Here is a 12,421-nt window from a genome sequence, read left to right as displayed (position 1 = left end):
GGGGGGGGGGGGTGTTAAACATTACATTCATTCGGATCAATGAAGAATAAATCATCAATGCGTGATTCTGGGCGTGTGTATATCAGAACAAGGAATCTGAGTAAAACTTAAATGTAAAACCTTTAAAGTTTCCGTATTTGGTTATTTATTCAACAAGCTAACACAGGTTTTAGAGCTCCCTCATTATGTGTGTGTGATAATAGTTGAGGAAAAAAACCCCTATATTTTTACTTCTCATAGTGCATGTCTATGTAAATGAGCTACTCCTGAGCCACACCCCTCATAATAGGGGTGAGACCGACAGTTGGCGGTAATGCAACTTACTGGATTTCAACGGCCATTAAAACAACAAGGAAGAAGGAGATAAAAAATATATTTGGGTTGTTTAAGCCCCAACCAATACAATAAACAAACAAAAAAAGCTCAATTTTTATACATTATTTGTTTGTACATAAACTTTGGAAACCTGTTTAAATGTCTAAAACTGGCTAAAAAGTTAATTTTTGCATATTATACTCCGTTTATTAAACGATATAAATCAGAAAAATATGACTTATAGCAAAGTTAAATAAAACAAACAGAATTAAAGACTCATCAATCAATAATAATTTATGTGATGAAAAAAAGTCCTGCTTGACAATTAGATGTGCGTGTATTTTGGTAAACCTTTCACTGAAATAAATTTACAGTACTGTACACAGGTCTAGAGACACCACACATTTCTTCATACTTTACTTCCAGAGAGCCCAACTTTAAAAAAAATCTTTTTTACTACATGCTTGAGGAATAGTTCTTGAGGCTTCCTCAATTAATGTTCCTCCTTGGACCTCATTTTCAGTTCAGTCCCTGTATACTGACCAATTTTAAAGAAATTTTATTTCAGTGGTTGGAATAGACGAGAGGGGAAATGAGGTTGCTGCTGAGGTTGTTACATAAACAACGAATTTCTTGCAACTGTGCAGCCTGTCGCAGAAAAAAGGTTCCATTTCATTCATTTAATCGATCTGCTTCATTGTCATTTTATATAAAGAAATAAGGGGTTGGGTCAAGACTTCTACACCGTACTTTACACTGCGGTATCATTAATGGATGTGATATTCGATCTAAATAGTGCTTGAAAATGAAACTTGATATCACAGAGTCTCAAAGTTGATACTGTAAAAAGGCGAAACACTATCGTCTAACTACACTATCTACACAAAGACAGATAGGGAGGCTGAATTCATAATTTTTATATTTCTACTGTATATTTAAAGACTGTAAGGCATGGTACACAGACAGCTACAATCCTGCAATTAAACCAAGGACACGTTAAGCTTCAGGTCTTCTGTCTGTCCTTATGCGTCTGTAATCTGGGCTAGAAAAAAAAAATCAATGTACATACTTTATATCATTCTATTAATTTGCTCGTAAACATTCTGATACCTGATATAAACTCTAATTAATAATTAATAAATAATCTCTAGTAGCTCATTGATGTCGCTCCGCTCTAAATATAGATCTGATAAATGACTTCCTTCTATGATTTGACATCACAAACATGTTAGTGTATGCCTAAGTTGGAGCGCTTTCTGCGCACGTTCCTGTTTGTTCAACTTTTTAAATGCGAGAGTTCAATGCCGGCTACGGCGCAGGCGAGCTGATGCGGAGCAGCCTGCGCTGGCTTCAGTTACGCTAAATTTAAACTAGACAAATGCCACACATATCTGCTCGTGCCTCGCCCCGGGAAACAAACGACTCCCGCTCACACTCCATGCTCGAGCCGTCGGTGCACAGATCTTCGTCCCTGTGTGACGCGGAGGGACATATTTAGCGTCAAACAAACTTAGAAAAAGAGCTAGAATAGCGGCGTCCATGCTACTGCATAACGAGCGTTTCTACTGTATGTTACACCATCATCCTGAGAGCTGAAGTTTATTAAATGACTTGGTGATTATGCTTAATTTAGTACATCTCATATCACATGCGCACACACAGATACTGATATGAATATGCACACACACACACACACAAATGCGTACATGCGATACAAAGTGTACGGTTCAATGAGCTTCTGGGACTGAGCGGTTTATCGCGTTCTCTCCATATATTCTCCGAGCGCATCTAGATGCTGGTTCACACATTTGGGTTAAATGTTAACCGAGCCGAGTCGGGATCTTTAGTGAGTCAGCATGTGCCTGCTTCTGTTTATTGCTGCCTAAACAATGCCTGAGTCACTAACAGCTAAGAAGCAGGCTTCACTATCCGTGAGTTTTTTGTCTCTTGAACATGGAGCACATTATTATTATTATTATTTTTTTGTTTTTATTATGAAGACGAACAAGTCGGCTTATTAAGTACAAAAAGAAACAAGACTCCGGGAAAGTTTTGAACTAAAAACAAATAAACATGTTTTTTTGTCCATGTCTCTTTGTAAAGCTGACCGTCTCTTACTTTCCATGCGCGCGCGCGCACGCACGCACGCACACACTCCACAACACTCGCGAACTCACCTGGGGACGTGGCACACAGCATTCTCGCTCAGCTCTGCGGGCACGGCGAGACTCACGTGGGACTCCTGCTTCAGATGAGCTAAAGGAGTCGAGTGTGTGCCCTCTGTCTCTTTCAGCAGGGGCTGAAAATAACCGGCCTTGAGAGTGATGTAATTTCAGTCTTTCCCACGACCGAGACAGCAGGCCAGACGAGAGCGCTCCGGACAGTCTACACCTCACACGACTTCTCCAACGTCCGTCTCTCCGCGTTTACCCCTCTGCGTCCTGCCGGCTGTTAAACTCTGACTCGGTACAACCTGAGACATGTGTGCAACTCTACCAGTAGCCACGTTTGGAGCTAATGAGTGACTTATAAGCCGTGATAAGTACGAGCGTGAGAAAAAGACGTTCGTTATGGTAATCATTGAGCCGTATTATGCATGCAGCACACTCGGTTAAGCGCAAAAGCTGCGAAACCGCGCAACTTGTTGGTAGTTTGACTTGCTAAATCGAATTCTCACATCCTGAAGGGAAAGGGGCTGAAGCACGGAGCGACAATGTAACGACTGAAATCGAACCGCCAGACGAGGGCCGCGGGAGGTGAGGAGGGCGAGAGAAAGGGTGACTCTTTGAGAGGGTGAGAGAGTGAGAGTGTTTGGAGATGGAGGGAAATAAGCGAGAGATGGACTAACTTTCCTGTTCCTGTCTCAGCGGGGGAGAAACGGTGGTTCGACTGTCCCTCCTCTTAAATTCCACTGCCATCTGAGGACCACATGGCATGCCTGGGCACACAGCCAGACGCGCACACACACATAACATACACCATATCTAAAAGTTCACAGTGCCTCTACTAACGCCACCTCCACACATGAAAGACAAGCTGCCTCGACTCAAGGCCACGCTACTGTTGTAAACCCAAAAGACCGACTTCTGCAGGTAGATTAATTCATACTATAAAAACCTAGGAACTTGTCAAATCAAACACAAAACCACCCACACCATCAGTTTTTACGCAAGAATGCCACGGTTCTGTCTGTGATCGTCATGCAGATCACATAACCACTGGGTCAAACGGTCAGTTCCTTCTTATACACAAGTGCACTTCACACAGGAGTGTCTTTTTTCTTTGTTGTTTGCAACGAAATGCAGTTCAGGAAACAACAAGTCACTATGCTTTTGTTAAACATGTACATTTCATACAGTATTGCCTGAAAGTTAAAGGCTTTAACACTAAAAGTGACCATAAAATTATCCCTATTTAGTCAGGCAAATCATTCACATCATTAAAATGTATATATTTTTTAATAATGTTTATTCTTTATATTAAAACATCTTCATCCTCCAAGCTGGAATTAGGAATAAAAGAAGTCTGATGCCCAAGAGGGGAAGAGAGTTAAACTAATCGGAGTATCGAAGACAGAATTTCACCCTTCACCAGGGCACACGCACATACACACACTTCCACGCTAATTCACACACTACAGACCATCTGGGAACACCTGTATGTCTTTGGACTGTGGGAGGAAACTGGAATACCCGAAGGAAACCCATCAGGCACATGCAACACTCCATCCACACAAATCTGAGGTGGGAATCGAACTCAGACCCTGGAGGTGCAGGTGACAGTGCTAACCACTAAGCCACCAACCGTGCTGCCAAGGAGTTACTACAGTAAATTAGCTTAATGTAATTGTTCTCTAAGCTAGTGAATGATAGCTAATAGGTTATCCTCACTCGTTGGACTGTCATACTTCAAACACGGGTATATTGGTTGAAACTGAGTGGTTCAACTCCTTTGCTCATTTTATTTCTCCTATTTCTATCCTGGTTCTGTTAGCATATTAGCACTATACAGTTTATCCCCAGACATTTTAACAGCCATATACAGTGAGTACCAGTCAAAAGTTTGGGCACAACTTCTAATTCAATGTTTTTTTGTATTGTAATTAATATTCTACATTCTAGAATAATACTGCAGATTTTAACTGGAATAGTTCTTGCAAGAACAGTATTGTCAAGTGCATTTGCAAAACCCTTTAAGCACCATTATGAAACTTTCTCGATCTCATGAAGACCATCTCAGGAAAGCATCCCAGGTAGCAGACATCCTAATATTATTTTTAGGAGATTATTGGATACTTTTGACACATTTAGTATTGTTTTACAGTGTAAAAATTAATAAAAAACATCATTAAATTAGAAGGTGTGTTTAGACTTTTGACTGGTATTGAATATGTTTGGGTTGCCATGTAAGAGGCACCCACTCCAGGATGTTTAACATGTGATGATAAATTGAAAACTAATTTTAAAAGGATGTCTCTGCAAAAAAACGTTTTACAGTACACAGAGAGCTCACTTTAACAATGCCAGGCCCGAGCGGCTATGAGCTTTATTTTATTCTAAATCAATTTTAAACATTCATGCAACATTTGGACTAAAATAACAGCACAACAAACTAGCTGGCTAATACAGGTTATAACCTTGATTACCTTCTCAAAACACTAATTACAATAATACAAGGTCATGGAAAAAGATTCAGCTATGTACTGTGTATGAATTAATTGATCTTATGTGTATCTTGCTAGACAATAATTTTCAAAGTACAGAAGTATTAGTGTACTTTACAATGTTTAAAATACAGTACGTGTGGCCATAGGAGAACTGGGAATCGAAGAGACTAACCTAAGTCGACAAGTTGAAATTTCAAGTTGAGAGGTCGAATTACAAGCTGCAACTCGACCTTGAACGCAGCCTAACGTTACATGACTTATGATCACACAAAACGAGCACGGTTACGCCGCGGTACCGTCGCCACGTGACCACTGCAGCTGGATCAGGTGTTTACAGAAATGTCTAAGCGGCAAACGGCGGCTAAAAAACATTTTCTTTCACTTTGATTTACACAATAAATCACTTCTGTAACACCTCACACTTATGAGTTGTATCTGCTGTAACACATATAACACTACAGTCATATGTCTAATGTCAATTGTGAGCTAATGTCAATTGTTAAAAGCGCTATACATTGAATAAAATTGAATTGAAGTACTATTTAGACATGCTATTTAAGATGGATTATGACACAAGTAGTTTCAAGTGCTGAAACGACTACATACACCTTTTACACAAAACACTCGACGCAAACAATTTATGAAATGCATATCCTGCAGCATATCTTTTACGGCAAATGGATTTTTTTTTTTTTGCGTTTGTTTTGTCTGCCGTATGTTAACGTTGACCTTTCAACACCTCCACGGGGCCTGACAGATAGCAATGCTTAATCTCCTTCGCAATAAATAAATTCCAACCTTTAACCACAGGCGGTATGAAAGCAGTAGCGTGTAATTATCCGCTATACGAGGCGAATGCCACACATAGCTCGGCCACTTCACGAGTAAACGTGGCATAAACATGGCACTTTTTTTCTTCTTTTTTTTTTTTTTTTACACACAGTGGGGAAAAACACAAGTGCTGAAACTGCTTCGACGAGGATGCGACACACTTTACAGGCCTGAGTGCCGGCTCATTCAACACTGTCGGGTCACGTCAATCAGCGCCACTCTAACGTGTGTGTGTGTGTGTGTGTGTGTGTGTGCTCATCAGTGCGGAATCTCCAAAGTGCAGAGAGACGAAATGCGGACAGATTCAGATTCCCTTATTCAGCACAAATCGTTTTTCAAACCAAAACCTTATCTGAATTATTATTATTATTATTATTATTATTATTAATAATAATAATAATAATAATTAGAGTTAATTGAGTAAAACAATTACAGTTGATTCATTTTAACACATTTCCAAAGACTTAAGAAAAACCCACAAGCCAAGACCCTTAAAATATTGAACTTATGCACGTGTTGAACACGGTAACGTATACCTTTTTTCTTTATACCTTTAGACTCAAACACTATTTTGTTTTACTCTACAATGAACCAGAGAAGCAAAATATTTTACTGCACAAAAAAATGCACCACAACTAATTAACCTAGAATTATTATTTGTTTGTTCCAGGTGAATATTACGAGCGGTGGCTTTCTGCTGTGTATCGTTCACACCCCAACCGAGTAACGTAATGAATTTCTAGTTTAACGATCCCAATCTTAAAATATAAACGACTACCGAGAGGTAGCGTCAAACCTTTTAGCAATTAAACACCAATCGGACCGATCGCCAGCTAATAGCCTCTGTCGTGCCGCGGCACGCCGGCTGCTCTGTAAAGGCTGTTTTGCATACAAGACGGGGCGTTTGCACTCAGGCTTTGCTTGTACAATAAAAATACAAAACACATTCATACATGTCCACCCACACACACACCCAAAGCATGGCGGGCTGACTTTGTACAAATCTGTTTCCTTCTCGACACGCTCGAGCAGACTGACAGATATCAGACTGCTTTGTGGATCGTTTTTCCAAATACACATTTTTTTGTTCTTTACCAATTAAAAAAATATATAAATAAAGAATAAAAAAAAGCACCTACAGCACAGAAATTTTGCTTAAACTGCTCAGTTTACAAATGTCACACACGTTTAAAAGTCTCACACATGCACATGCAGGAGTATTCACAAAAACACGTTTCTCTGCTGTGAATTTCTGCTCACTGCACTTATTATAAGTGTATTAATAAGTACCAACATTTGCAGAAATACGTGCAAAGCTCAAGGTTTACTGCGATCTCGTGTATGTACGTTTATGTCTGTTTATTTTACTTTTGCATAATGCATATAATTGAATGATTTACCGCAATTAAACACAAGCAAAAAGGAAAACACCCAGCAGAACTTTCTTTATACTTTAGAACTTTTCACACTGACTTGGTCCTTAAAACGTGTCCTCCACAGTCTAGTCACGTTCACCTATAATATTCTTGGTGTGCAAATAATGATGTTGAAATCACATGATTTCCTTACAATATATCTAAATTAGTTGGTAAATAATAGCTAAGTTTTATCAAGGGCTCTGTTATATTTTATTAGATATAAGGTTTTCTTCTGAGATGCCTTTGAATGAATTAATGAATGAATCAATTAATTAATGATTGCAGCGCTAAAAGATTAATTTCCTCCAAAATATCCTGATAGCAATAAGTTTTAAAGAAATAAAACAAAATTAAGAAATGCATTTTTGCTAATTTTAACTAAGACAATATAAACATTTTGTCATTATTAAAAGAAGAGAAGCTGTAGAGGTAATGACTGTAATGTAAGTGATAACGTGTTTCTTAGACGTTCAACAACATTAACTGTATTGAGTCAAACTATAAGTATTTAAGTCTTTTAAAAAGATTGTTGTGGTTTAAGAACAAACCACATTGACATTACGTTAGATATATATATATATAGTTAATCAGTTATTTGTGATTTCAAAATTATTATAAGTAAAACTATACTGTGTGAGTAAAGAAAGAAAGAAAGAAAGAAAGAAAGGGTAATCATTGCATCATTGTCATGTCAACAATCTTAACGTTCCGATAATATTTAGAGTCCTGAGTTTTTACTGCTTGCAATGTTTATAAGGAAACAAGGTGTGCATAATAAATAATTCAATAAATAATAAACAAACAAACATACAAATATGCGGTGACGTGTAAATCACACCTGCCACTTAATCAACTGTCAAACTTGTCAAACAGGAATAATTGACTTTTGTGTGTGTGTGTTTTACAGTATGTGTCAGCTAACAGAACTAACTTGGAGTTTTAATTGCAACTTCTTGGATCTCTAGAAGAAGATCAAAGCCCAGCCCAGAGTTGTTGCAGAATGCAAAGCCAAAATATTACACACACAGAGACACACATACTTGCAGACACATAGCCAAACGGTGTAACACACATGTCAAAACGGTGTAAATATGACATACTGAGTGTGCAGTGTGTGGTTTATGGAGTAATGCACGCATACACTCACACACACGTACTGTACACACAGAGGCTTCCCTCGTGCAGAGGCACACACACACACACACATACACACAACCGGCACAACTGACCTGCGGATAGCAGCAGGTGGAAGAAAGAAAGAAGTGCTCTAAAAAAACGCGCGCGTGTGTGTGTGTGTGTATATATATATATATATACTGGATGAAGCTGAATGAAGGTGAGTGTGTGTGTGTGGGAGAAGCGCGGTACTGACCTGCAGGGCCTGGCGGCGGCTGCTGGCCGTCCTCTCCGAACATCAGCCTGAAGTCCAGCTCCTCATTCCCGCTGCAGTCTGCACTACTCATCGGCTTTGACAGCTCGGCTTCTCTCTCTGTCCGTCCGCGCCTCCGGCTTCCTCCTCACTGTCACAACATTTACTACAAAGAGCGCAACTTTGCAACAATGTATCTCTCCGAGTATCAAGTTTTCTAGTGCGCGCGCGCTATTTCTTTCTCTCCTTCTCTCTCTCTATTTCTCTATTCCTCTCCCTCTGTTTTTTTCTCTCTAAGTGAGTTTATGCAGTTGTTCAGCTAAACAACTTTGCAATGAGCCGAATATTTTCATCCGTCAACACACTAACTGTAGTCCGTAATCTCTCTCTCTCTCTCTCTCCCTCTCTCTCTATCTCTATCTATTTCTCTGTCTGTAAATCTCTCTCTCTCTCGCTCTTTCTCTCTCTCTCTGTCTCTCTATCCCAACTTTTACTAACAGCGCGTGACAGGGCAGTTCCAACGATGACGTCAGCAAAGACGGCATGCAACACACGGGCGCGCGCACGTACGTACGCGCGCGCTCGCTCGCGCGCTCTTTCTCTCGCTCGCGCACGCCGTACTCGCGCTAGGCGCTCATGGGTACTGAAGTTCACTTGCTCCTCTCTTTCACTCATTAACTCATCGTTTATACCGCTTTATCCTGTATACAGGGTCGCAGGGGGCCTGGAGTCTATCCCAGGAGACTTAGGACACGACTTGGACGGGGTGCCAATCAATCACAGGTCACACACGTGTACACAGACTCACACACTCATTCACACACTATTGGGCAATTTCAAAATGCCAATTAACCTAATGTGCATGTCTTTGGACTGTGGGAAGAAACCAGAGTATCCATGAAACCTCCATGCACACAGACCCGAGATGAGGATCGAACCCGGACCACCGTACTGCCTTTCTCTCTCTCTCTCGTTCTTGTAGTCACTAGAAAGAAAATTTTGCGCACAATATTTTCTCTCCACTGCACTGTGTGTATATACAGTACATGTAAAATATTCCTCATATGATGATTATTGCAAATTACTGTTTTGTCAAACTTCTGTTTAAATACATTAACAAAGGGCAATAATTGTCAAGTGCTTGTAATAAATAAAACAGTGAAAAGAAGCTACAAGGCACACCTATCATTGTGAGGAGGGAATATAAGGATAAATAATCAGTACTAATTAACAGATTGTTAAACACTACATCTATTCTAACTGTGCATGTGTTACTGTTATGGTGGCAAAAAAAACATCAAAAGGTGTCCTATAAGGTATAATGTTAGGAAAATAATAATTTTATTTACAGTAACCGTTTTGCCTGGTCAATGTCTTGATGGATCTGAAGCTTATAGGTGCAAGATCAGTCTATGCCCCATGTATGCACACATCCATGCTATATATTCATTAAGTATACTAATGAGTAGTCGACTATCTACTGCATGGGCATTGGTGACTCACCGGCCATGTGGAAGGCCAAGGTTCAATTCCCACCCAATACCCAAACCCCAGCCACTGGATGCAATGCCGGTCCCAGGCCGGGATAAAGTGGGAGAGTTGCATCAGAAAGGGCATCCAGTATAAAACCTGTGCCAAGTTATTGTGCGGATCAAGTTATGGTTTGCTGCGGCAACCCCAGTCTAGAAAGACTAACTAATCCGTTTACTGCATGATTTTCAGAGGTCAGAGGAAGAGGATGCGGAAGAAACCCAACGTGACAGACATTGAACCATTGACCCTAGCAGTAATGCTAGCCACTATGCCATAAATACAGGTTTCTATTAAATATTAAATCAAATATAAACTTTGCACAAATTTTGTTCAAACCCATAGTCCAGTTTTCGGTAAGCTATTGCTCTATTTTTTTAATGTAGGGCAGGCTGCATGTACTATGCTCTGCGCTGATAAACATGCTTAATAAACTAATAAACTTTTATTGACAGCATCACTGGTAAAAAGAAGATTAGAAAAGTTAAATATAGGGTTTAGATTAGATTAATATTTAATATTAAACGTTCTAACCTTTAGAATTAATTAGTATCTCTTAGAAACAAACTTTAGTTTTATTGTTGCCGATGTGAAATCAAATAAATGTCTGTTGTATGATTATCTTTAAAAACATTGCTGTAAATGCTAATCAAGGCACAGTGCAGACACATTTCTGGGTAAAATGTTAATAAAGATAGAAAAGACATTCCAGACTCATGGTACATAGATCACCTGAATTCTAACTGTATGTTTTGGGATAATGCTTTATAAATTTGAGTCATGCTACCATTCATAGACCTTGTAATGCATGCAATACATACTGTAGGTTTTAGTTTGACAAACACAGGTAATAAATGGTTCTTTCCTATATTTACGTATTTCAGCAGCATCATCAGTTGTCCTCTTGTGACAATGAGACTGACGAATTATTGTCTAAATTTCCCTCCATCTTTTAAATTTCCATATTCTGTTATTCATCTTACATTGTATTCAGCACAACAACAGTGAAACCAACATGACCTGCTGACGAGTCCTTGGAGTTGAAGGGGTTTATGATTGAGCACTAGTCATAGATCGTCACACTACTAGGAAATAATACAAACAACTCCATTACATAAACACAACTGAAAGTCTGGTGTAAGCACTTTGTGTTTTTTTTTTAAGTTCTCAGAACAAAATCTCATGCCGACCTGAACGTGGAGGAGTGCTAGTAAGGACAGCACAGAGAGCTGCACACTGATGCAGTATTATAGACCTCGCTTAGGTTACACACTGTGCAAAAAACCACCCACACACACTTACACACCTATACAAATTGAATTATATCTGCCTGATCCCTTATTTATTGATAACACTCTCTGCATGGTGGATGAAACCTGAAGCATGAACTTCAGGAACTGATAAGTATTTTAGTTATGACAAAAAAATTTTTTTTCAGGCTGTCCGGCTACAGATACCAATGGATCAAATAATAATAGTAATAATCTAGTGCAATGGAAAGAGAAGTAGAAATTCTAACAGAATAAGTGTGTTACATATAGTTTGGATGTGCATCACAAAATGTTTGTTATTATTATTATTATTAAATACTATATATATATATATATATATATATATATATATATATATATATATATATATATATATATATATATATATATATATAAATAATAATTTTTGGTTTCTTAAATTTGTTAAATGATTATATTTTTATGACAAAGATTCCACCCTTATTTAAAGTTAATATTAAATATTGTGTTTTATATAATTTATATACTGTAAAAACATAACTAACTTTTCTATAAATTATTTCCCATTTATGGAAGGAGTCTCCAGTGTCAGTGTTTTAGAACATATTTTCTGCCACAGGACAGTTTTTTTGTACTAACTTGACAAGATGTGATTTGTTTGTTTTGACTTTGAATTGTATTTATTTTCTTAAGCAGACAGAAGGGAAGCTTTATAATTGCTAATAAAATAAATGATAGGAGGTACTAACATTTTGATGGATACTTTGCAACTTTAAACGTAACTATCATTATAAAATGAAGTTTGTAAATAAATAAAAGATATATGACAAACTTGTGGCATATGGGAAAAAACACATTAAACATTCTCCTATAACAACATGACACATTGTGTTTTATCTCTTCTATAATAGAATATTTTAAGGAAATGTTTAATTTATGTTTATTTATAATATTTCTAAATATATTTTCTAAATGTTTACAGTACTGTGCAAAAGCCTTGAGCCACCCCAGTTTTTATTATTTTGCTTCAAAGAGTCAGACT

The 12,421-nt window shown here is 38.3% G+C and overlaps 1 protein-coding gene across 1 annotated transcript in view; it reads right to left on the bottom strand.

Annotated features, from left to right (window-relative positions):
- Nucleotides 1–9,058, bottom strand: part of nfatc3a (nuclear factor of activated T cells 3a) — an 82,039-nt gene extending 72,981 nt beyond the window's left edge. Inside the window, exon 1 of the mRNA XM_053492476.1 lies at nt 8,603–9,058. Coding sequence (XP_053348451.1) covers nt 8,603–8,693 — 91 coding nt within the window. The 5' untranslated portion in view covers nt 8,694–9,058. The remainder of the gene's footprint in view (nt 1–8,602) is intronic.
- Nucleotides 9,059–12,421: the final 3,363 nt, after the last annotated feature.

Source organism: Clarias gariepinus, chromosome 3 (assembly GCF_024256425.1).
Source record: "Clarias gariepinus isolate MV-2021 ecotype Netherlands chromosome 3, CGAR_prim_01v2, whole genome shotgun sequence".
Classification (NCBI taxonomy): Eukaryota; Metazoa; Chordata; class Actinopteri; order Siluriformes; family Clariidae; genus Clarias; species Clarias gariepinus.
This window is presented reverse-complemented; position numbering and strand designations above follow the sequence as displayed.